The sequence below is a fragment of the Rhyacophila brunnea genome, unplaced genomic scaffold (assembly GCF_057557595.1).
Source record: "Rhyacophila brunnea isolate RB1 unplaced genomic scaffold, BYU_Rbru_1.0 scaffold_7, whole genome shotgun sequence".
NCBI lineage: Eukaryota > Metazoa > Arthropoda > Insecta > Trichoptera > Rhyacophilidae > Rhyacophila > Rhyacophila brunnea.
In genome coordinates this window covers 17,305,946-17,333,274 of record NW_028233339.1, presented here as the reverse complement: position 1 = coordinate 17,333,274, position 27,329 = coordinate 17,305,946, and the positions used below count along the sequence as shown (strand labels likewise).

Genomic DNA, 27,329 nt, shown 5'->3' with positions numbered 1-27,329 from the left:
ATAAAATTTACTAAAATTTTTTACTGTTTTTTCTTAGAAAACAAAAGAGTTCATATTCACCTCATTTCAAAATAATTCAAATATGCAAATTGCATAAAGGCATTCCTTTGTTTATGGCTATAAATAATGAAGTGTTTTTTATTTGGCATCACTAATAAATTGTTTTACTAATTCAGATTTAGCATATATTTTGGAAATTGTTTAATATATTTCTTGATTAACTAACTTGATGAGATTTATAGTAAAATGCTATTAAAATAAAATGAAAAGATTATTGTAAGACGGCTCAATGTAAGGAAAGCATTGGTTGAATTATATAGAAAAGATCAATAAATGCGAATAACATTATCATAATACTCGAAGCAGTCTAAGCCAAAGGAATAAATCAAGAGGGATATGGATACTATAATAAAAACAAATGTTAGTGCACTTAAGAGATTTTTAATATTCTCACATAAACTTCGTAATTTCTTTATTCACACATACAGATAATATAATATTATAACAGTTTAGGCAATTTAAAATAAATTATCACAATCTAATAAATCAATATCAATTTATTTATCTAGGCATAGCTAACGTCAATAATTACTACACAAAAATAATGATCCATTATTTTTCTACAATTAATAATAATTAGGTAGGTACGTAATTTTGTGACCATTTATTAAAACTTATAGTTTGTATAGGCCAATATAAAATCTGCAATGTTATGTCTTTACGAATGCTTCGTATGAGTTGTTAAAACATCTCGGAAGCAAATTGAATTAATTTCTGTGTAATTATAAATATCCACAGTTGGAGGAAATTAGAAAATATGTTTGGTGATCCTTTAATAATTGGCTAACATAATATTTCAGTTGATAAAAGAGTTTCTTTTTACTCAATAAAATATCAGAATAAGCTAAAATCCAAATATTCTAGACTAATTTTTATGGAGTCTGAGTGTCGACCACTTTTCCATCAAATGAAAGACTGATGAGCAATGAAAACCGTAATGTTTCGAATAGTTCAGCGTTTATTTAGTGACAATCCATGGTTAGTTAATTCATAAAATTTAAATTTCATTTTGTATTCTCTTTATTTATGCTCTATTATGAAATAATTGTTTATTATCATCATTAATAGTTACCAGCACATTTTATGATGTCCGTCAGAGCGAACAAAATTACACAGGGGAATATGTAGTGAAATTTAATTTTTATAATTTTAAATCGGCCTTAGTAATGTTGTGTTTAATTTTTGTTGGGCGAAGAGTTTTGCTTTCGATGAGTAGTCGGCGACAGTCCTCTGGGAGTCCGAGCCAAATCTCTTTCCGGGGAAGGAGAGCCACTACCCCGTCTACTCTGGTCAGGGTTCTTCAGTCGAACCATCGTATCCAAATGCCGGAATCTATATTTAAATAGTAAATTAATATTTTTATTCTTAAAACTTATGAATAAATATAAAACATATGTTATCTGGCCTATTCCAAGAAATATTTGAATAACATCATTATTTGAATTTATATACAATGTTTATAAATAATTATAAACATTAAAAATACATAACTAACATTATTATATTATTATGGTATGATGGAGTCAGCACACCATTATAAGATTCAAAATTAAATACATACCAATTTTTAATTGAATGAATATCTATAAATAAAATTAATAATTAATAGCTATTCTATTGTATGCTTTTTTGAATATTAAAATCTCGGGGCGGCAGGTTATATGAAAGTATGGTTAGGCAGGCTGGTAATCAATTTACGGCTAAATTAACGTTAACATTATTAATTATATGGGTACGTTATAATGACCAAAGTAAATCCTCCGTGATGCCCTGCATTTTTTTTCTCGTAAGTTGTCAGCCATTGTTGGCCTGCTTCATTCAGTTGTATGAGAAAGCCTATTCATTGCCCCTTCTTTTATTTAATACCTCTATGATTAAAACGTATATACCAGAACTGGAAATGGAACCGGATCTGAACCCTGGAACCCCATAATTATTTTGGAACCAGAATCAGTTCAATATGATTCCGTAGGTTCCATTGTTTTTTAATTTTATAATATTGGGTCATCGTTCACTCATGCTGGAGCCAATAATTAAAAATTTATATACTTAATACATTTTAATAGAATGTCTTTTACTAATGTGGCTAAATATTTACTAATACATAGTTGTGGTCTCAATATACTCCACCTGGTAAGGATATTTTGAAAAAAAAATAGTATAAACATCTATTCTTTGAGTATAGAAATTATAAATATTATAGGTACCCTTCACTAAGTACCTAGGTAACAGTGGTGTGTGGTCTATAGATATTGTGAATGCGGCATATTCCTCCGTTATTGAAGGATATTAATATATATAAGAAATATGTTCAATTGGAGCATCCCTTATCTCAAAAGTCACCACCCTCCACTGTTGGGAAATTATATTGTTTTTATAAGAACTGTAACCGGACTATATTAGATTTTCCGATGTAACACTGGATATTTATGCATCTGGGTGAAATACATAATCCATATTACCTATTGCTAAGCGAGGTAGATATAAGTTGGTAGTTATACCAACTAAAGTCATTTTTATGTAATGTTCTGTGCACAAATATTACAGTCGTGCTTTTCGCGTCTGTGTTAGTGCTGGTATACCGTTAACACATTAAGAGGCCATCCATGGACTGAAACCGTATGCGGTTTAGATCCGTGTGCCATACTAAACTTATGATTTTTGTTCATGAAAATATATTTTCACAAAATTTGTAAGTGTACGTGTATGGTATAAACGGATACGATCAGATGTTTATAATATAGTTTGTGAAAATATATTTCCACGATCAGAAAAGATAAGTTTAGTATGTCACACGGTTCTAAACCGTTTACAGTTTCAGTCCATATATAATTCATTTATATTTCATGCCTATAATGCCTATAATTCATGGTGAAATGAGTCACATAATACAAAACATATATACCTAGATTAAATTGAATACAAAATTATTATACACAATCAATACCATTTATTTATTAAAGGAGTAAGATTTAATGGATTTATATAGTTATGTTATGGCATTACCATTTTAAAGGTTGACGGTAACTTATGAGATAACATAAGAATGTTAGGTATATTATAAAAATAATGTTAACTCTCTCAATGCCGCCAATTCGTTAATTTGTGTAATTAACGTAAGAATTGGTGTAATTACGGCCGCGTAGTTGCTTCAAAACATTAAAATCTGTCTGGTTGAGGTATATTTTGATTTATGTACTAATTAGAATGTACTTACGTTTTTCCATACAATTTTTCGTGATGTGACAGTGACAACATGTGGAAGTGGACGATGTTGTTAAAGAGTTTTGGTTGGACTAGACACACAATATAAAAACAGTAAAAGCAACATGCAACATAAAGAATAACAGTTTTTACGAAACATATACTTTATTATCTTAAGTATTTGAGTATATACAGTAGGTGTTATAAAACGTAGAAGAAAACAAGTAGATAAGTAGAAAATAATTGAAGAATTCAAGAAATGCGAGATGAAAAAATATATTGAACCGTGATGGTCCCAATAAGTTACAACATTAATATTGAAGAAAATAGCACTAGTGACTAGAAGAGGTGTTTGTTTCATTACACACATATTGTTTGAAAATGATAAGATATAAAATGCAGTAAACAAACAGAATGAATAATTGTGAGCAATAATAATGCATTACTTCAGTAGGTAGATGCAGTATTGAAAAAATAAATATATAAAAAAGAGGCACATGCGATTTCATTAATTAGAGCTAATATTTTGTACTCTTGCCTCTAGCTTCATATTTATCATCTCTTATCGAAATCATTCGCTTTGTAATATAAAGACGAAATTTGGCATACTTGCATGGCTCTTTTCATTATTCTATTGTATTCTTACAACCATGAATTCAACATTATGGCACTTTTCCAATGCGGAACCGGACGACGAAAAATTCAGCGCGTCGCCATACCATTTTTCTTTCGGCGCGACAAACTGTACGTACAAGTATGCTAGATTTCATATCAGTACCACAAAAGGAACGAATATGTCGCTAAGCATGTAAAATATAACTACTGAACAAAATCCGGCTCGCATAAGGCATCTTAGAATATACCTTATATTCAAATCGTTTGGATTACTTCCGTTGTCATCGTTGCTCTGGAAGAAGAACGCCAATGGCCAACTTATCCATGACGAGTTGTTGTTTCTGCAAATACAATATTGACATAAAATTAGTTATGGATACCTATTAGGGATTTTAATTTAGGAATTGGAGAAAACATTTGTAATTTTACAAAAATTAACAATGTTCAGAAAAAAATATCTTTAATAATTGCAAGATAAAAAGATCTTTTTATATATGTTTTTAAATTTTCTGTTGAATCATATAAACTTGACTTGACTCTTAAGCGATCAAAAAATTTTTTGGGTACTTGATAGAAATACTGAATAAATATACTGCAATGTCATTTTGACACTTCGGGGGGGATAAAATCAAAATGTGTAAATCTTGCCCATTTTTCGAACAATAAAATGCCTAATTCTTGTCAAATTTGGGATCACAGAGATTATCAATAGGTATAATTTTTTATCGTAAATATTTCACTATAATAATGTCGACATAAATTTTACTAATGGTTTTATAAATGCTTTTAAAAATTTATGAATATAAAAAATCTTAACACCATGACGTACTGAAATTAATATGACTATATTCTAAAACATTAGAGCGAGAGGTTTAAAAGAATACTATTTTATGTAATAAAAATACTTTATGCAGTCATCAAATGTTTAAAATAAATATAAAGGATAATAAGGCTTCAAAATTATATAAATAGATTATTTACAACGTTTAAGGAATGTCCAGGGTTATGCTCTGAAAATAGCATAAAATCTTCATTTTGACGTACGCTGAGCATGTGGGCCGTTAATATAAATAATTTATTTGCTAGGACCCACATAGCAATCAATAATAGTTTTACTTTTTACTGATTTCTTCCGAAATAACTTTTCATACAAAATAGAATTAACTGAAAATGAATCCAATTCTACTTAAATGGCTAAAAGTATTAAAAAAATGCATTAGCACCGTGTTCTGATATATTCTAAAAGTTTCATGTGTCTAGCTAGTCGGGTAGTTAGTTAAAAATTGATTGCAAGATTTGTACCGGACAAACAACCACCGGAGAAATAAGAATACGAGCTAAGAAAAACGTTGTAATAAAAACGTTGTAATAAAAAATAATATGGCATTCTAATCACATTTGCGATGCTTTTGAAAGTTTGCAAACTTTCTACCAAAACGTTTAGAAAAACATTTGCAGCTGCTTTCCAGCTATAATATTTCAAAAGGTCATTAATTATTATCCTTATTTTAAAATATAGAACTACCAATACGAATGTTGAACATTATTTTTATAATGATTTATTTATTAGGAAAGAAGTTGTTTTTAGTAAGTTTTTCTCAGTCTAGTAATCGACATCAATTATATGCTTATTGTTTAGTTTAAATATAGCTGTAAACAACTGATCATCCATTGTTATTTGTTTGGAAAACCAAGACGATTTTTTATAAATAATTTGTATGTTTTGTTTATGCATAATAGCACCTAGGCATAATATACTTTTTTATTTCACTCATATAGTAAAACTCATAAAATCCAATCCAGAGATTCTATTGTTTCGGGATCGACCACGCAGCTATGTAATTATTATTGAAATCGACAAGTTTTAATGTGATTTGTATTTTAAAATAAAGCTTTCACACTGAGACATGATTAATTATTCGTTCATGAGATTGTCGATGCATGCTTGAATATTATGTTGTGTAGTAAACTATAAATTAGTTCATGTGGCACAATTAAATGATACCGGTTTTTATTGATCTATGTTCTTAGAGAATAATAAAATTATAATTATGATAATAATTATGTAATAAGAATTACATTAATTAAAAAACGGATTGATATATTGATGGATTGTCCGGCTGGGCTCTAAAGCTTTGTATGCTCTTGCAATAACGGTTTCCAGGCGTAGGTGAACAGTTAAATTTAAAGTTGTGATATTTTTCAGTAAAATCTTAATATTTAAACCAAAATTCGACAAGGTTTCACAAATGACATTTGTAGGTATATTTTGAATATATATTACGAGTATGTAGTCAAATACAACTGAGATGACAGAAGAGATAATATCGTTCACAAAATATTGCAGACTATTTTAAATTTCTACCAATGCAAATCGAACAACCTATTTACTTGTCAGTCGTATTTGTATGTTAAGTACCTACCTAGGTACTATGTTATTTTTTGTTGAAAGTAATTGAAGTAAATAAGTATACGAACGTATTTGGCGTGGTCTGCGAGAGCCTTCGTTCCTGTTCGTTGATGGGTGGAACAACAGGAGTCGCCTTGACGATGGCAGGGTTGTAAATCTTAGGGTCGCTAACCATTCGCACGAAGAACGACCTTTTGTGGGCCAGAGTCTCCTTGCGTTTCTTGTCCAGGGCAATACTGAGGCTTGCCAATTCCTGTGACAATAAATATGATGATTAACGATCTAACAGTCTCAAATTAAAATGACTAAACCTATCCATTGTATTTTTTATATTCGCTAAATTTAATTACTTAGTTATAGATTATCATATTATCTATATATTAAGTTTAAAATCCCAAAATATGTCGTTCCAGAACTATGTAATGACTAAAAATAATAGCGTAAAGTTTAAAGGATCGATTTATCCTTTCATTGACTTTGGTGGGACACGGTTTATTTAAAGCTGAGTGCCTTGGAAAACTTTGATTGTAAAAGTTTTGTACGTGCGTTTGCAAATGACAAAATTTTCGAAAATTTTTGAATATGAATATAATATTATGGTTACCAGATCCCATCACTTACATAACAATAAGGCAGATGAGGATTTACAAAATAAATATGAAATACTCACGGCGTTTTTGTCGTAAACTTCCAGAAGCTCACTGGCGAATTCACAAATGCATTCCCAAGCATAATCTATGGAGTAAATTTGAAATATTTAAATTTGGGACTGTGATAGGAACTATATGTTTATTTAAAAAAAATCATTAGGTACTGCAGTGACTATACAATATAGTAGTTTTAACTAATATTAGCCTGAATTAGTTTAAAATACCAACAAAGCTCCGACGGATAAGAAGCAACAGCAAAATTCTGTCACATAAAAACATACGCTATTGGTTGAAATGTATAATATCTTGTATAATACATCGAATTAATAAAAAAAATATAGTCAGAAAGAATTTCGTTTTGTGTCATATATAAAAGTTGCGTTTGGTACTGACACATTTTACTTCTCGGATCCAGGATATTCTCGTTTATAAAACAAGGTATTGGAGAATAACACGCATGCATTGCACATTGCGCACGACGTGCTTTTCATATATTTATATATATCGATCCGGCCCTGCGAAACACCCGGTAATACCCTGGTAGAATGATGAGCCCCAAATACAATTTTTATTGAGTAACAGGACAATTACCCTATAGAAACCCCCCTTAGATATTAACCACCCCCTGTGTAAATAACTACCTGAATATTAACACCCTGTATAAAATAACCCAGATGATTAACCACCCGTATTTGCAATATCAGTAGATCAAATTAAATATCACAAAGAAAAATTACTTAATAAGAACATAAAATGACAAAATTTTGCATTAGAATGAAACTCTATAATTTTGAAACGATTGAAGAGATCATACTCAATAATTTATTCGTGGTGCCTTGGCGTGTTGCGTTCATCAGATTTGTATCGTCTTCTGAGCAGTTCAATATTTAAAATAGGATTAATTATTTTCATGAGAACATTTTAATTTAAAATTTTTGCCCATTTTTTAAATTGTTGGCCGATTGGGACTAGAAAATTTCCCGAGCCACCAATGCATGTCATGTCTGAAAGTTGAGTGCGTGTGCGCGCGCATGGTGGGTATAAGTCTGAAAGAAGAACATAATGACTCAACCGGGTTAAAATGGGTATTTTGCGAAACACAAATTGGTACGAAGGTACATACCTATATCAGCTTCTGTAGCATTTTGGGCCGTTACGCAAAACCTTATGATATACTTGTCATGAACGGACGCAGGAACCATGTGAATTTTTCCAGATGCATTGATATTGGTTAGTAGCTTAGCATTTAGTTTGTTCAAATCTTCGTCAGTTTGGTCTTCACCACCCTTCAGCCGGAAGCATACAAGACCCATCTGAAAGATTATGCATAAATATTTAAAATAACTTCAAAAGTATACGTATTAGAAAAAATCCTAGAAAATAATTGGAATGTGTGGGATTTAAACTTCAATTGTTCACGTTTCGGGTGAGTTTTCTTATCAATTAAAGTATCCATCTGCTGGTCAGAATATCAGATAGCGTCGATGTTAATTGCAAGAATATCAGATTGGTCAGTAGCCTAGTGGATAAGAGCATTTAACCGGGAAATGAAAGGCGTGAATATGAATTTCAACCAGTCAAATTCTGTTTTTAGGGGTATATTTGTATGTTCATGTATAACAATCAACATTCTTTAATTTTAACTTTAAGTATCAGATTTTCTACTAAACTTAAACTTAACTTAACAAACGGTATTAGAACTAAGATATATTGTTATGAAGTTAACAGGTGCACTGCGGCGTTCGATTTCTTTTTTGGAAAACACTTCGAAAGAGCAAAAAGAGTTTAATTATTGTGAACGGATTTCTTTTATTTCGGACGGAAAACCCGAGATCATCGGAATGTCGTTTTAAAAAAGAGTTAAAAACGTGTCATTCTCGATTCTGGATGGAAAGATTTTTTACAAACTAAGGGCGACATGAAATGATTTTTTTGAAAACCACTGTGTGATTAAAATTTAAAAAAAGCGAATTTGAAAAATCCACAAGCAAAAGTTTTCTGTATAATTTATACAATTACTTACAATATAATAATATTATGAATGCATTATGAGTTATAATGCATTTTTAGGAAAAAGTTTTATGGAATGAACGATTTTTGCACGCTTGTCTTGTATCTTAGCTTAGAATGCGTTAGATAACTCTAATGTAACGAAATAGGAACGGACCATCGATAATTAATAATCATTGTGAAAATGTATGGTCAGACCACTTTACCATAATGAAATCTGGTCGATAAAACATATTACGGTGTATAAAGATGATAATGCTTAGTATTCTTCCTCTACGCCGTAGACTCTGAGGCGCCAGTCCACACGGTTGGCGTAGAGGCGTAGACCAGGCGGCGTAGTCATGTACAGAGGAAGATAATAATAATTAATTATTATATATTTAATACGTTTAATTTTTAACGTGTTATAGTGTGACTAATTGTAATAGATTTTATTATAATCGAAAGGTTGTTACATTCCTTCGCTAAAATAATATTAGTTAAATGAAAACAGGTGAGGTGTCTCTCTTCTAATTTTTCATTCATAATATTTTTCTGTTATTACCCAAAAAAATAACAAGTATAATTAGCATATACCGGAACAATTATAACTATATTTACTTAATTAATTAAGCTAGAATTTACGCGGTAGAATTCCATTTTATAAAACCATAATATAAATAATATTCAATTCAACAGATTCTTTTATCAGTCGATGGCTATTTCAGTTGTCATATCATTCATTATCAGGTAGCTATGCTAATGGTGGAAAAACCGTAATAACTATCAACTAATAAATAAATCGATTGAGTATTATCATTTTTTCATGGTTAATTCTTTTTGGAAAGACATTTTATTGATACATAATAAAACACTTCATTTTGTTAGTAGTTATTATTATTAAATTTACACGTAGGTAGTGTACTATGAAACCGGTCTAGGAGTAAATAGAAATATGCGGAAATAGTACGAAACGTATAATATAGTAATTAATTGAAAAAATAAAGGGTTTAATATAATTTATTTTACCATTTTGTATATTTTACATGCATAATAAGAAAGACCTACGAAACATATCCATTAGAAAAAATATTCCGTCCTCATCAGATTCAGACCAATGCGCGTTTTCAATTTAACCACCTACGTCATACCTAATCATGACGTAATTAATCAATAACCATACATCTGAGGATTTAATTTCTTTTATTTTGTGAACTGTAAATTCATGGTGGAACTGCATTGTATTGTTGTTTTTATTTAATAAAACGCAATTTTTTTGTAGTACTTATTCCACTTTTAATCAAGAGATTAGGACCGGTTTAGTCCGCCTCAGAGAGACATTTTCAACTGAAATTTAATCTGAGGATTTAATCAAATTTAGTTAATATCGGCGCCCATTTTTTGTGATTTTGAATTAAGGTATTAATTTATCATTGATCTTAATTTATAAATGACGTCACGATCCCTCCAAATTATCAATTTTTAACTTAGGTACCATAATAGGTAATATAATCGTGAAAAATGCGGGCTGGAGGCATCGATTTTCTTCCTAATATATACGTATTTCCGAATTATGTCTGTCCAAGAAAGCATGCTATGTTATTCAATCTTGTCAATTATTCTTTGAATAAAAAATAGTTTAGTATATTTTACCTTAACATCATTGCAGACTTCGAACCGATTATCTTTGAGTACAAGTGCTTCAAAATACTTGGCCAACCGACAATGCAAACGAATGTATTCCTGGAGCCCAGATATTCCGAAGTTCCTCAGCACGAACCAGAGCTTTAATGAGCGGAACCTTCGACTCAAAGGCACGCTCCAATGGCGATAGTCGATGGACGTCTCTTCATGACGATGCTGAAGGTACAGTGGATGAACTACCAGCGCCGAAGACAGCAGCCTCTGGTTACGCACCCACATGGTGGAACAATCAAACGCAGTCAATAGCCATTTGTTGGGATTTGTATTAAATGAATCCGCGTATTCGATGCCGTTGAGGAAGTGCTTGTTCTCTGGGCATATAAAGGAACTGCCTGCGTATGCGCCGTCGACGTGCATCCAAACTGTTGGGAACCGCTTGCATACGCGCCCTATTTCGTCGATGGCGTCGAAGGAGCAGACTGAGGTCGTGCCAAGGGTAGTGGATACGAAGAATGGTACTCTACCGGCTTCTTCGTCTTCCTCCATTGCCTGTAAATATAGACAATTCCGTTATTAATTAACTGTTGTTTAAAAAAATATAAAAGTACCTACCTCCGTAAAATTAATCTTCCTTACTGCTAATTAAATACGACGTAGATATCTAATGGTCTTTAATGATTTTAGGTTCCCCATTATACCATAAGTATTCATCGTATAAGTTTTTTATAACCTTTACTGCACGGATACTCAAATCAACCATTCAGGAGCGATGGTGGTAATTGACATTTTTTTGTTATATGACAGATATATAAATTCGCGCTACGGATTTTCTAAATACATAATAAAAATCCGTATCAAACAAATTATTATACTACTCGAATTATTATAAACAGTACCTACAATATGGTTAAACTATTTCTTTTTTTTCTTTTTACTTAATTTATTTCTCATTGGTTATTAATAGTGGCTAAGCTACGTGTACCAACCTATATAATAATATCTAGAAGACAAAAGCATATTTTTCAAGAGGGCAATACAATCATTCATTTGTCTTTAATTTAAAATCTGTAAAAAAATAAAAAGCAAACACTCTTTTATTTAAAAAAAACTAATTAGGTATCTACATAATAAAAAAATCATATCTGTAATTATTCTTTTTCTTCTTATGCGAAAATTATTTTATTTGTGTGGTTTATATTGATTTCTTTTAGAATGTCGTCACGCCCACGTCCCAAAAGACGTTTCGAGGGGTTTCTTTTGCACTACTATGCCATGCCCGACTCGTTATAGATCGTGGGTAAACGTGAAAGTTCTGTGGATATTTTACTTACGTCTAAGTATATTAATTTAAAAAATACAAAATGTTCCAAAGGATTTTAAAGTTGCATTTATTTTGATGTGACACAGATGCTGCTGCCTGCAGAAACAACCTACTTTCGTAAGCAAGGGTTTCCTACATTTGTTAACTCGAAACACAAAATAATATAAATCGTTTGAATGTCCGAAGTTGAGATGTTTGAATGAAAATGACACAGTTCTTCAATCATTTTGAAATTAATTTTGTATATATTGTGTCTAATTTTTGGCAATATTTTATGAGAAACTTCTTTCAGTTTCAGATATTATATAATTCATGTTCTGTAAGGTTGCTATCATTAACAAAATCATTGGATTATCGTTGGGATGAAGCCGGGACCGATTTCAGCTTTGTTAAATATGTTATAATCTCATAATTGCAATGACATATTAAATGGACAACTCACTTCATACCCGGCGCGCACGAGAAATTGTGCATGAAAGTCATTCATAGATGTATAGGTAGATGTCACGTAACCATATGACGTATCCGTTTCCATTATGCGATACAAGCTTCGAGAATTTATAGTAATATAACCTTTATTGTAATGGCGTATTAGTGTCATGACTCATTGCGTTAGAAACAGATTCTCGGTTACTTACGACTTCTCGGAGATTAGACGCAAGTGAGCCCAGCGCATCACAGGCGACTGTCCAATGGTTTCTGTCATTCAATTGCATTGAATAAACATTCATCAATATCTTAAAATGGCATTTTATAAATAATAAATAATACTAACACATGAAAAGTGATATCCCATCTTTCTTGGAGTGTTTAGTAGATTTTTTTACAATTTTTAACTAGGCATATTGGCATTTTGTAACACAATAATAACGGTGGAGTCGAAACGTGACAGTCAGAAATTTTGTATGGGCAGACCCAGCGGTGTCGCCAGACCGCTTGCAAGCAGAATGTTCATTTTAGCGTAGGATACCGATATTAAAATATGAATTTCGCCATCCGGCAGACCCGACACAAAGTGAGTGTCATTTTATTTTCTAGATGCTTCGTCCATATTAATGTCATTGCATAATTGTATTAAGGGGGGACATGCTCGTCGAAGGTCAAAATTGAGTTTTTATTGTATTTTCAAACCATGATCCTGGACACTTCTTAAACGTTGTAGATAATCTATTTATATAATTTTGAAGCCTCATTATCTTTTATAATTATTTTAAACATTTGATGACTGCATAAAGTATTTTTGTTACATAAAATAGTATTCTTTTAAACCTCTCGCTCTAATGTTTTAGAATATAGTCATATTTCGGTACATAACTGTGCAGTGGTGTTAAGATTTTTTACATTTATTAATTTTTAAACGCATTTATAAAACCATTAGCATAATTTATTATGAGATAATTTTTGTAAAATATTCACGATAAAAAATTATATTGATAATCTCTGTGATCCCAAATTTGACAAGAATTAGGCATTTTATTATTCAAAAAATCGGCAAGATTAACAAATTTGAAGATGATTCTAAAGATATTTATTATAAGCTATGTTTTTGACCATTCAAGTGTGATAAACATCTTATGAATAATGATTGCTTTATAATAATTATTGACCTAAGAATAAGGTAGTGTTTTTTTGAAATACGCCATTTCTTTTGTCATTCCCCAGTAGTTAAGCTACAACATACAGCCGTAGCCATAAATTGACAAACTATAATTGAAGTAGGGAGTAAAATGATATTAACGCGCGTGTTTGAACATGTACCTAATCAATTTTTTTTTTTTTTTTTTAAACGGTTATCAATATAATTCTTTATCGTGAATATTTTACAAAAATTATCTCATAATAAATTATGCTAATGGTTTTATAAATGCGTTTAAAAATTAATAAATGTAAAAAATCTTAACACCACTGCACAGTTATGTACCGAAATATGACTATATTCTAAAACATTAGAGCGAGAGGTTTAAAAGAATACTATTTTATGTAACAAAAATACTTAATGCAGTCATCAAATGTTAAAAATAATTATAAAGGATAATAAGGCTTTAAAATTATATAAATAGATTGTCTAGGAGTGTCTAGGATCATGGTTTGAAAATACAATAAAAACTCAATTTTGACCTTCGACGAGCATGTCCCCCCTTAAATATTTACGTCTGTATGAACATAAAAAAAAACTTCACAATACGTCACGTGTTATGCATACATTCTGATAACTCGCATTATGTATTATTTTCTACCTCCTTGGTACCTGTCAGTTCTTTTATAATCGCTAATCTATACATTATATCGACACTAAAATACCAATGTTTTAATGCATTCTTTTTGTAGCACGTTTTAATCTGACGCTATAATATACCAGAAAGAAAACAGTATTAGTGTATTCCAATAATTCAAACACTAAGATGCCTACGTAAATTGTAATGATTTTATAAGGAAATACACATAGTATTATATCGAATATTCATAATGTATATTGTAATATATTTGCTATAACTACGTACGGTGTTACCTACGTATTTCTGATAATCTTCCCATATAATAATATTATCAATTAAAGGTAATGGTCATCCTCATGCAATGTGATATTAATAGTATCTTATAAGTAAGTTATGAAGCGAAATTGTCGAGCTTCGGTTATGACTGCCTACTAAAATGCTCCTAACTATGTTGTATCGATACTGCCTAGTTAATTGAAATTTTCTGGATGTTATTTTCACATAAAATAAAATTATTGAAAAAAATTGTTAAGTGAAATTGGTTTTCATTGTAAATAATTGGATAGTGTGTAATATACTAATTATATTTTTAAAAAAATCGAGTCTTTTATAAGTATCCAACACCAGTAAATACCATGAAGATTGTGAATCGGACATATGATAATTGAAAACAATATCATTTCGAATAAATAGCACAATGAAACTAAATAATATTACTAAACATGTTCAATATAATATTAATACTATCGACTGAAGGTACTTGATGGAATTTGAATTTAAATCCATTAGAATATTAAATATACGTAAATAATTTATAGTCCAGCTATCTACGAAAACTATTCGACTTTGTCCTTTTAAAGAGGTTGTCATTTAAGACTATTTTTTCATTCAATAACTCACCTTTGTCATTATTTCGAAATATGTACTTCGATGAAATTTAAAAAGTCAAAAACATTTCAACTGGTTGCTTATAATAAATAAAAATATGAAAAAAAACGATAATATCCAAAATTTTTAGACAATATTTATGGTCGTCGTACGTATATCTATCTCATGATGACAAGTCAATCATGTCAAGATTTAACTGCTATTATTGTGTTCTAATCCTAATGGATTTAAGTTTTGTAGCAAGTATTCCATTTGTCGATTTTTGCGACCCGGGTTTCGCCTTTCAACATCTTCGGGCACTGTGTACACTCAACAAAAGGCAAAGACACACTGACAACGAACACTATTAACTCTAACTTATATAACAAATCAATACAATAAAGTAGGAAAAAACTTATTACCTAACTATTAAGTCAAGGATCCAATAAAAATATATATAACAAATTATGAATAGTTAAAGTGTTTGTAAAAAAACCCCATACCTTATCAATAATAATACACTCGATTAGCGTATAATAAATCGCCAAAACCTAATAATAGATCATTAGTAATTATAAACAATAAAAATACTACACTCAAGAGGTGTAAAATCGTCCATTCTGGGAACAATGGTAACTGAAGATGCCGAAAGGTGAAACCCGGGTTGTAAAAAAACGATTCAAATGGATAAAAAACTTAAATCCATTAGAATTTAAATTCAAATTTCATCAAGTACCTTCAGTCGATAGTATTAATGTTAATGCTATTATTATAGTTTTAAAATAAAATATCACAGCCAAAAAAGATATATAAGTAGACTCTGGTAGGGTCTGGAAGTGGTGGCTACCCCCACAGCAGGGTTGGTTTCAAGTCTACAAAAATGATGGCCCTGATAACTCCAGATTTAAGTTAGGAGGTAGTTACATTATTTACCCGGCGGAGCTACAGATTACAGTATATTAAGTCACACGGTGATTAAATTATGATTTACTTTGGGAACGAGCATAGACGAAGAAGAGTAGAAGCTACTACTTACTAAATAGTAAAAGAATATATGATTTTTTTTAAAAACCTTTTTAAGTGTATCGCCTCGCAGTCGATTGTTTTCGTCTGGTGGAAGAATTCGAATCTTGACGAAGTTGATCATGGCAGCTTTCTCAACGCAAGAATGCGCTTCCTTAGAGCAGTAGGCTATTAGCTTGGTCAGCAAAATTCCATCGTCGACGTGAGGATGCTGCAGCTTGAGACGTTTGATGGCGTTGGCTCTTGCGGCTAGCATAACCACAAGGACGCATTCACTGGCGGAACCCTTCGGAAGAAGAATTAAACAATATAGGTACAATTATCGAAACTGATATGTATCATCAAACAATTAGGGATTCAACGTAACAAGTCTACGTAGATATTATATTCAATGTATTTATATTTAAATCTACTATAATGTCAAAATAGTAATAAATATATAGGACGGAATATATGAATGAAATAATAGTTAAGTTATGTAGACAGGGTCGGATTTAACCTTGATGGAGCCACGAGCTAAAGGTCTGATAAGAGTTATTTTGTAAATACAACATTTTATAAACACGCAAAAAAAAAAACTATTTCTGACGATAAGATTGTTGCCGTTAGTAACTTGCCAGTTTCTCAGTTTATTTCTTATTAAGCAGATCTAACATAGAATGTGTTTAATTTGCATAAAAAACATACCTAATAGGTACATACGTCATCTAGTCCAGAACATATCGGACGGGAAACAGTGTAGGTACTTGCTCGAAAGATAGCTAGATATGAATATGAACACATTAATATTATTATTGTATTTAACCTAACCTGACGGGACGGGTGTGGAGTAACAATCAACCTATCTCGAGTGTGGAAGAATATACACATGTCAAAAATACGCTTGTCCTTCGTTCTGACAACTGTTATCGGTTTATTCACTGACTCTCATGCAATATTGGTGTGTGTGAAGGTTGCAACACACACTATTGCATGTCTATAACGTGTGGTTCATTTTCGTAGGACACCCTCTCATTCAAACCCCTGCGTCAAAGTGTATTGTATTGTGGTATAGCCTATCGGAATTATATTTATTAATCTATTCTGTGATCCGTTATCTAAAGAGAGAAAAAAAATCTAAAATAAAGTTGGGTTTTTTACAATTTGAGATTACATCTGAAAGGGGTGGTATTTGAGTCTACACTACTTTGTCACGGTATTTTGCATTTATTTTAATATTATGTAGGACATACCTAATTTGTTATATCAATTTATTTCGTTCACTTTTGGTCTTGATTTTTATGTTAAGTATTTACTTTGACTCACTACACGTCACAACAACTACTTTTGGTTTAAATAATATTTTTATAAGACACGATTAATTAGTTATTCATTGTATTTATAATAATTACTTTAATATACCGATGATTGTAAAATATTGCTTAAATGCTCATCACTCTATAATATATTATATATACACAATATACACTCTATAATTTGCCATGATAATAAAATATAACAATAATATAAATATATATTCTTTTTAAAACTTCAATAGGCCACGAGAGCCAATGACAGTAGTGTAGTTAGTAATAGAAATGTCACAAGAATCACAAACACCCACACTTTTGAAAATCACATAAAAATATATTGTGACTTCACCGGGATCGAACCCGGAGCTCCCGGATGAAAAGCCAGAGTCTTAATCACAACGAAAATAATCACTGTACACACACACACTATCACAAATCCTTAAGCTTTAATAATGAACTAGGGACGTGATAAGTTGATAGGTAATATAAAAGTAATATTACCTGATATAGCGCTGATACAATTGATTGGCAAAGAAACGATGCTCATCTATGACGGTGACGTATTTGTGAACGGTCGATGATGGGTTTACATTTAAAAAGTATTTTTTTTAAATCTTTATTCAACTTGTAGGTTTTTTTATTTCCGAATTCGGTAAATGTAGTTAAACTGTCACATGCTTTAAAAATAATAGTAGCACCAGAGAACATTTCTGAATAAACCTTTGGTACCCAAACAGCACCACTGAATCGTCGAGATGGTTAGGGCAGTTTCAGACGGACACCAGTGTCGCGCTCGTATATAATAAAGAGGCCTTTGTATTCGAATAAAGGAGTCTTTGAATTATGTTTATGAACACCCCTGAGCTAATGAGTCGACGCATGTCCGGTACACATTTCCGTCGGCCGCTACATTCTCAAGCCGCCGATACACTTGTTTTATCACCGCAGTCAGTTTTATGTTCTAATTTATAACGCGAAATTATGCGTTGACTCATTAGCTCTGGGGCGTTCGTAAACATAATACAGATGACCCTTTATTCGAATACAAATGCCTCCTATATTATATACGAGCGCGACACCAGTGTTCCGTCTGAAACGGCAGCTTAAGCTCTGTAAAATAGTGTCGCGATACAATATAATGTATAAAATCATATGGCTATAGTACAAAATAAAAAATAGCCAGTACTCAGAGAAATGCAATCAGCATGAAAAGGGATTCATCCAGCAGTTGTTTGAACCTGGCTGATGACAATAGTAATGCTACTACAACACGTCATTTTTACAGTAAGAGATTACAATTTAATTTAATACCTGAAAGTAAATCAATAACATTCTGTTTTTTCATTTTATATTTTTTGTGACTGTATGCTTTTTTGATTTGATTTTTGATTAGAATGCCATCACATTATTGATACCTACAAAATATTAATATAATGCATGTTAATTGTACCTGAATAACACCACCTCCCTTGCTTCCTTCTTCGAGTGCTAAAAATTCTTTTGGCAGACCAATAGCCTTTCCTGAAAAATATCGAAACATGTTAAATTATTAACACATTTGACAGTGTGCAATGTGATTTTTTTACAACGTTTTTCTTATCTCGCATTCTTATTTTTCCGGTGGTTCTTTATCCGGTACAAATTTTGCAATCGATTTTTAACTAACTTCCCTTGAACTTTTAGAATATACCAGAACACGGTGCCAATGCATTTTTTAATACTTTTAGCCATATTTAAGTAGAATTGAATTCATTTTCAGTTAATTCTGTTTTGTATAAAAAGTTATTTCGACACCATTATTGGTTGTTAGGGGTCTGGGGTCCTAGCAAATAAATTATTAATATTCACGTGCGTTACTATGGAAATCAATATGACATGTCAAAATGATATTTCAGTATTATTTCTATCAAGTACAATTTTTTTTGATCGTTTAAGCTAGTCAAGTCAAGTTTATATGATTCAACAAAAAATTAAAAACGTTGTATATAAAAAGTTGTTTTTATCTTGTAATTATTTTGTATAATGTTATACAGAAAGAAACTTTTCTTACCGAACCAGTCTACGACGATCGTTTCCAGTTCAGTGCACGCGGGACTTGCAGCCTATCAAAGTACATAGAAGTTTTACAATTATTATGAAAACAACATTATATATTATGTCAAAAATGAAAAAAATGCACATTCAGTAAGATTTGTGATTTGTAGGTAAAGATTAGGGCCACGGTGGCCGCGCGACTTAAGCGCCGGCCTATAACGTTGTGGGTCCCAGATTTACACATACTGTTTTTACATTTGAATATGAGTCAGAGTATGGACCTAATAGATTAAGCAAGTGGCTGACATTTATTTCTCGAAAAATAAAATCTGTTAATACGAACCTCCACTCTGTGGAGGCCCATATGATCTTATTACGATCGGACATGGTCGAAGAAGGTAAAGATTGTGTACCATTTTGATCGATCGTCTTTGCTCGCTTTTGATCATATACAATAAATACTTTTATATAATAAATTCATAGTATATTAAAATTTAGAATAAGTCTATATTAGCGTTATGTAATAAATTTGTGAAGGGTGCATTTTTTTTCTAATATACAATATTGAATAATTAGAAAATTATCATTCTAAAATTTATTAGGTATGTACTTTATCATTTATTTAACGGCCCACATGCTCAGCGTACGTCAAAATGGAGCTTTTATGCTATTTTCATAGCATGATCCTGGACATTCCTTAAACGTTGTAGATAATCTATTTATATAATTTTGAAGCCTTATTATCCTTTATATTTATTTTAAACATTTGATGACTGCATAAAGTATTTTTATTACATAAAATAGTATTCTTTTAAACCTCTCGCTCTAATGTTTTAGAATATAGTCATATTTCAGTACGTCCATGTGAAGTGGTGTTAAGATTTTTTATATTTATTAATTTTTAAAAAAAGCATTCATAAAACCATTATTAAAATTTATGTCGACATTATTATAGTGAAATATTTACAATAAAAAAATATATTGATAATCTCTGTGATCCCAAATTTGACAAGAATTAGGCATTTTATTATTCAAAAAATGGGCAAAATTTACACATTTAAACATAATTTTAAAGACACTGATTATAAGCTTACGTCTTTGACCATTTAAATGTGATAAAAATTCTACGAATAATGTTTGCTTTATAATAATTATTGACGTAAGAATAAGGTAGTATTTTTTTGAAATACAGATAATAATAACGTAGATCGTGGGTACAGTGGAAAATTTCTTAAAAAATACGAGCCTCACTTTAAAGTTTTACCTATTAATTTACAGAACAACGTTATTTAAAAATTACGTTACGATAAGTAAAAAGGGTTCAATTAACACGGGTATTAAACACTGACGAAATAAGGCTTCAGCTTAAAAAAAATAATGAAGAGGTTTAAATTAAATGCAATACAAATATTTATATGATCATAATGCGTGTATTATATTATTATAAGTAGTAAAAACTCGGAGTATCATGACACAAAAAATATCTTTCCTAAAAGTTCACAATTTATTCATGATACCCCACCAAAATTATTAATTTTCTACCTATTAAAGCAACATCCCTAAATGTATAATAAATTTATCAAAATAATTAAATTTCCCCCAACGACACGATGAGTTTTCTTTATCGTGAAGTTAAATCTCCGCGACAATCGAAGGCTTTACAAGTATTTTAATGCGGGTTCCCATCGCTGTCCACATTTCAACACATACGAATTCAAGTAAGTAACAAAAGGCTACTTTAAAATATAAATAATATAGAAATACATTTAATTTGAGTTTATGTTAGAATAATTTTGAAAGGGTTTTTGAAAAATAATTAATTTCATTAACTGAAATTGGAGGAGTTTGGAGAAGATTGGCGAGAGACATGACCCATGGGAAGAGACAAGTCTTGTGGAGGAGGCAAAATCCCGACCTGGGATGTAGCGCCAAGAAAATAGAAAGAATTCTCTATCATAAATTAAAAATAAGCCATACACTTTTCATTTAATTTTTATGTATAACCGACATCGATATACTGGTATCTATTGAAAATGCTAGATCCTCGTGATTTCGGTATTAATTTCTTTATTAATATGAGAGAAAAAAGACATGCTAAGATTAATTGAATAAATTATGTTATTAAGAGAAAAATGTTAGTTTATATACAAACTGAAAATATAATTAATCTCTTAAAATGTGAAATTATACGGCAGTGGCAAAAGGTGGAGGTTAGCTCTGCTGTAGAGATCTGACGCAAATAGGGCACCGTAAACTTTGTCAGTCATGGTTATTTCTTTTCATTGAATTAAGAATACAAATTGCAGATGTTGTTCGCTCTGATCTCCACAATCTACATTAACCTTTTGCCACTGAGCTACGGTGACCATTTATCCTTTATTTCAGAGGTTTTTGTTTTAGTGCTGTGGCCTAAAATTGATTTTTATTTAAATTTCATAAAAAAAAGTCTTGATCTGATTCTAAATGAGAAATTTATAAGCGGAATCAATCATTATATAAGTGTCTAAAATTGCCAATCATTAACTGAATGTGAAAAATTTATTATAAGCTTTGCTGTTCAAATTTAGGCAGATTTTTTTTGTTTTTTATTTTGAGATTATTTTTTAAATTATCATGCCTTTTCGTACAAGGTGGTCGGGAGAGTAATTTAAATTGATGTCCAGTAATTATGTTCCTTCATTTATATATTTAATTTTATTTATGGCCAGAATTAAATATTTTGTATTAAGTAAGTACTAAAATATAATTTGTAAATTACTAATAATTTATAATTATCTCTAGAATTGCAATCTCTAGTTGTTACATTATCAAAAATAGATATCAAGTCTAATTAAATATTTGCATAAGTAGGTAAATATAAATTTCATTTACCCATGAAAAGCCCACACATCCAATGGCGTCAGAAAGCATGTCAGCGAGCACTGAAGGATAAGAGTTGCCACTTGGAAAGTAAGCGTGGAACCGCGGATGCTGCCAATGCGTGACGCCAGGCATGATCTTCTTCTCCACATCAGCCATGATATCTTCCCAAGGCTCAGGATCCATCGGCGCGTGGTTGGGAAGCTCCTTGCGTAGGTACCCTGGTTCGACGCTTGGCATTACCCGTCTTTCATCGATGGTGGAAAGGTATTGGCAGATGTAGTCCACCATCTCCTTTCCGCGGACTCTGAACTCTTCAGTTTCCATCGCGAATTCAGAAACTGCTCGACTGGTGGCTAGATATGGCTATAAAACGAGAAGACACAGTTCAATAAATATATGGAGGTACTTAAATACATCACAGTGTATCATTAAGTATAAAGAAACATGCTGATATAGAGATTATTTCCGGTAATAGATGTTTCATTTCTGACATGAGACATATTATGGGTTCCAGTAGAGAAGGGTGGAGGTAGGCTGTTAAGATCGGCCATAAATAATGCACATTAAACTTTTTTTAGCCATACTTATTTGTTTTTATTGAACTAAGACTACAATTTACAGATGGTCTTGGTTAGTTTTTAAAAACCAATTAAACCCTGCCTAAACCAAACCATAATAGTTTTAATATAATTTGGGCGATACGACAAAATTGTTCATACTTTTTCATTCATACTTATTTGTTTTCGTTGGATTAAGAATTGGTACATATTATGCGTCATATTGTTGGTTCATCTTTTTAAATTCATTAAGCCTTACCAATACCAAACTATAATAGATAAACATATTATTCTATTTATAAAATATTTAAAGTTATGTGCAATTTAATTGCACAATTTTAGATATTTTATAGATAGACGAGTATTTTTTGACTATTATTTATTATGGCCTGGTTTCGCAGGGTTTAATTGAATTTTAAAAACTAACCAACACTGTCTACAAATTGTAGCCTTATTTCAATGGAAACAAATACGTATGACTGACAAAGTTTAGTATGCACTCTGTATGATTGATCTTAACAGCCTACCTCCACCATTCTCCACTGATGGGTTCAGAATGAATAGGAATACAGTTAAGAAGTACCAATGTGTATTAAATACATTCCACAGAAAATTATCCGCATTTAATCTACAACTGTATACCTAAGCAAATGTTACAATGGAACTAAAATTGATAAACATTTTTACTAAGACTGTAATAATTTACGATTATTAATTATTACGAATCGTGGTTAATGAGAATTAGATATAGGCATATTTTAGTACCAGTCAGGCGCGCACACAAAGGAGGAAGATTTCGAGAACAGACCCCCCCAGGAACGGAAAAAAATACCAACTATTAAGGCAAAGGGAATATTACTTCTTTCTATGGTTTGGCTATCGAACAGACTTCTCAACTGGTTGAGGTTTTGGCATTCTACGACAAGCAATGCCCACGTCAGTAGAACTTATGAATTGGTGATAATTGAAGCATTCAATGTTTGCTTTAATATTCTGATACAATACGTCCAAAATACAAGACAGTACAGACACTAACGATCCTTAGAATTACGACCATTGCGCCACGCGTATTCGATAACCACTTGTGGATGTGACAGCTCGCTATTACTCGTAGGTGAGCACCTAGGTATGGGAAATGTACTTGGAAAAGTGTAGGGGTCCGCGGTTAAAACGACGAGAAGCTGTAAGTAGCAGTGGGTCTATTCTATACTTATTAACCACTAAAGTGATAAAGTGATAGATATTATCAAACTCGGGGCAGGTTTTTATCAAAGTATTAGCACTTATTGTAACAATTACAATAAGTTGGTTGTAATACTTGTAATTGTTGCAATAACTGCTATATTTTAACAGCAGCAAGAAAGGTCCTGTTAAAATGTAGCGCTTATTGCAACAATTACAACCAACGTGTTGTAATTGTTGCAATAAGTGCTAATACTTTGATACAAACCTACCCTAAGTTTGAAAATATTTATCACTTTATCACTTTAGCGGTCGATAAGTACAGAATAGACCCACAGGCGTGGTAATCTGGAAATCAGTAGCACCTGCTAGATTTTGATTTTTGCTTAGATCCATCAATGAAAAAATATTAAAGATATTTTTTTCGAAATCGACCCTCCCAAACCACTTTTTTGTATGCGCGCCTGTAGTGCCTAAAGCTTGTAAGTACGTAAATTGAGCGCAAATAATTATTCATTTACGAATTATGCATGCAAATATATTAAGTACAATAAGATTATTAAGTTTATTATCGTAACCTTTTCAAGACTAATATAAAAAAAAATTAATGCGTCATACTTGACATTGTTAAAATATAATATATTCTACTATAACGGGACGGGAGATGATGTAGGTTCGTGAAATGTTAGCACATTAAATATAGACCATACTATCACGTATGCGCAATAAAAGGACTTCCACAATATTTAATTCTATTGATAACCTTGGCTCACGAAAGTTGGGGTTAAATATATTTTGAATACCGAAAAATAATACCAGCTATTTTTATTGCCATTTCAAATAAAGAATAAATTGTACCTACTATCAACCCATGTAAGAACAGCAATTCGCTTAATTTTAGGTTTATATTCAGAGTATTTGAACCTTTAATAGTGAAAGCTATCTCCAAAGGAAATAGCAAAGTTCTAACAGTTTGTTAAGTTAATGATTTTCTAATTTATATACACAATGAAGTACTGGCAGAAACCCCGCCCCGGGTCACGGGTTTTTAATTCCGGGCTGGGTGAAATTCACACGTTGTTTTTTTTTATTATATCGAAAGCAACAACCGAATGGTATGTGCTAATGGATAATAATTATTAGCCATAAAACGCAGTTAGGATAACCTCCGATCTGTGAAGGACCACATGCCCAGCATTAGAGCGAAAATGGTAATTAATATTTTTTATATAAATATTTTATTATGCACATTATACACAACTTATAAGTACCTAGTCAAATCAAGCACATACGTAATCTCTATTTTAATGTTAATTCTGGTTTACAAATCTAAATAATAAAAAAATTAATAATCATTATGAAACAATATATTTATATTTTTTCTGACTAAATTGAATTTTTAGTGTGCAAATTTACATTTGGTTAATGAAATGATTTAATGGTTAATGATTCATTATTGATAGAACTTTCAGTAATATTGAGTGTATTAATAGTGTTTTTAGTTTCACAGTTTAAGTGAAAAAAAACGTTTTTTTAGCTATATGTAACTACATATCTACCCATTTATAATTAGGTTATTGAAATAACGATAAATTAATTTTGCCACTTATGTAGATACGTATTGATTAAGCATCTGGCCCTTGGAACCTTACCTACGTTTACATTATTATACGGAAAATGTACATAATATATGCGGTTTTCTAAAACATTATTTCACTCGATCTTGCTGTGGAAATATTACTTATTTATTTTATTGAAGAAAAAAAAACACTCAAAATTCAAATTAAAATAATCGCAATATTCTTAATGATAACTAAATTACATAATTGGCGACCAAAGATGATTGATTTCTCACTGCAATCATTGAGACGTTCTTACAATCGAAAATAGTACATTAACCACCTTTAATTTTAACTATATAAAATATCACTGGCTGAAAATTACTGCATACTAATCAGGCGATACTAATTGTTTGCATACCTTTTAATGCTAATACACCGACCAATTAATGACTCCGAACACTCTAAAAACTGTCAGAAATTGTGTACGCATTAAATATATCTGAATTTAGTTGAATTTCTATCATATATGGTAAATCAATGACGTCGACACTTTGTGTTAAATAATGTAGTCAATATGTAGTAAAATAATATTATCAATTGATATTAGTGACATAATATCGATATTGTGTGTTAAACACAACCTAATTGTGACGATAGCACAGATACCAAAGTTGGAAACATATTATGTAGGTTTATAGTTTGGAAGTTTTCACTTGTTGCTGATATGATATATAATATATTAATTATTTCAAATTCACTAGCACAATATTATAAAATATTAAGTACATCTTCAATGAAATTATATTACTACTGACAAGATTCTAATATGGTAAAAAATACTTTCAAAAGACGAATGAGATTAAAGGTTTTTCGCTTCGGAAAAATAATGATTTGATTGGAACAGGTTGCACAATCACCATCTGATATTTTCAAATTTCCACCATTTTGTGAGAATGCCAAGTATCGACGTAATAATTTGTAAATCAATGCGAATTTATCATAGAAAGTAAAAACACGAGAATATAATTACCGATGCATCCGAAATATAAGTAATATTCAAATATCGACAAACATATAACAATAAAAAATGAGCTTTAAAACGTATTTTTTAGTATTTTTCTCGCTCAACATTTGGTGAAAAATATATAAGTCTCTAGTAACTTTCACATTAGGCATACACTGTCTTATGGTATTTTCCCCATTCCAATTTACAAATAAAAATTAATAAGTTGATAAAATTGCGTTTTATTGCAGTACAATTGCATTTATCACGAGCAAATAGAAGTTAGATACCTACTTGTTTAAAAGGTCTCTTATAAAGTTGAGATTTTTGACATTACTTATAGGTACAAGATATACAGATACAAGAGTAGTTTTATTATATTCTCACAGTACTGACAGCATTACTTTACAATGCAATACTGTTCGTCACTTTCGTTGTTTGGGATATTTTAAAGACTAATTTCACTTAAAATGTTATATCTCACGAAAAAGTATAATTATTTACTAAAATAGTTTGATTAATTTAAATATTATAATTACCTTGCGCACTCAAACGATTTACAAATTTATATATAAAAAAATATAACTATCGTTGCGTTTCTTAGTAGGTTTTATTGTTTCATATTATTTATTGCCGCAAAATTGTTAATATGCGTGGAAAACAATAACACAAACGACCGTTTTTAAATTGTAAAAATAAATAGCAGAACGCGACAGTTATGCGCGTGATGAAAATTGAAAAAATACTTTTAAAACATATATATATGATAAAAGTAGTGTGAAAAATAACTGCACCCACCTGTTGGAGCGTCGACCACCGCCTACCGCGACGCCTGAGA

General features: G+C 31.0%; 1 protein-coding gene across 1 annotated transcript; it reads right to left on the bottom strand.

Annotated features, from left to right (window-relative positions):
• Window positions 1-570: 570 nt before the first annotated feature.
• Window positions 571-27,329, bottom strand: Tdc2 (Tyrosine decarboxylase 2). The gene is made up of 11 exons (XM_085957356.1): window positions 27,290-27,329; window positions 22,197-22,550; window positions 19,342-19,393; window positions 18,742-18,812; window positions 16,049-16,285; window positions 10,582-11,121; window positions 8,063-8,252; window positions 6,960-7,024; window positions 6,358-6,542; window positions 4,128-4,220; window positions 571-1,392 (listed from the first exon to the last, which is right to left on the bottom strand). The coding sequence occupies exons 2-11, from the start codon at window positions 22,509-22,511 to the stop codon at window positions 1,236-1,238; spliced, it is 1,905 nt and encodes a 634-aa protein (XP_085813482.1). The 5' UTR covers window positions 22,512-22,550; window positions 27,290-27,329; the 3' UTR covers window positions 571-1,235.

What these genes read in the sequence shown, in the direction of transcription:
- Tdc2 (XM_085957356.1), bottom strand. Translation starts at nt 22,511, where the DNA reads ATGGAAACTGAAGAGTTCAGAGTCCGCGGAAAGGAGATGGTGGACTAC. An exon ending in GAGGCGATACACTTAAAAAG is followed by an intron (nt 11,122 to 16,048) that starts GTTTTTAAAAAA and finishes CTATATTTACAG; the next exon opens with GCAATGGAGGAAGACGAAGA. An exon ending in AAGTCTGCAATGATGTTAAG is followed by an intron (nt 8,253 to 10,581) that starts GTAAAATATACT and finishes ATAATCTTTCAG; the next exon opens with ATGGGTCTTGTATGCTTCCG.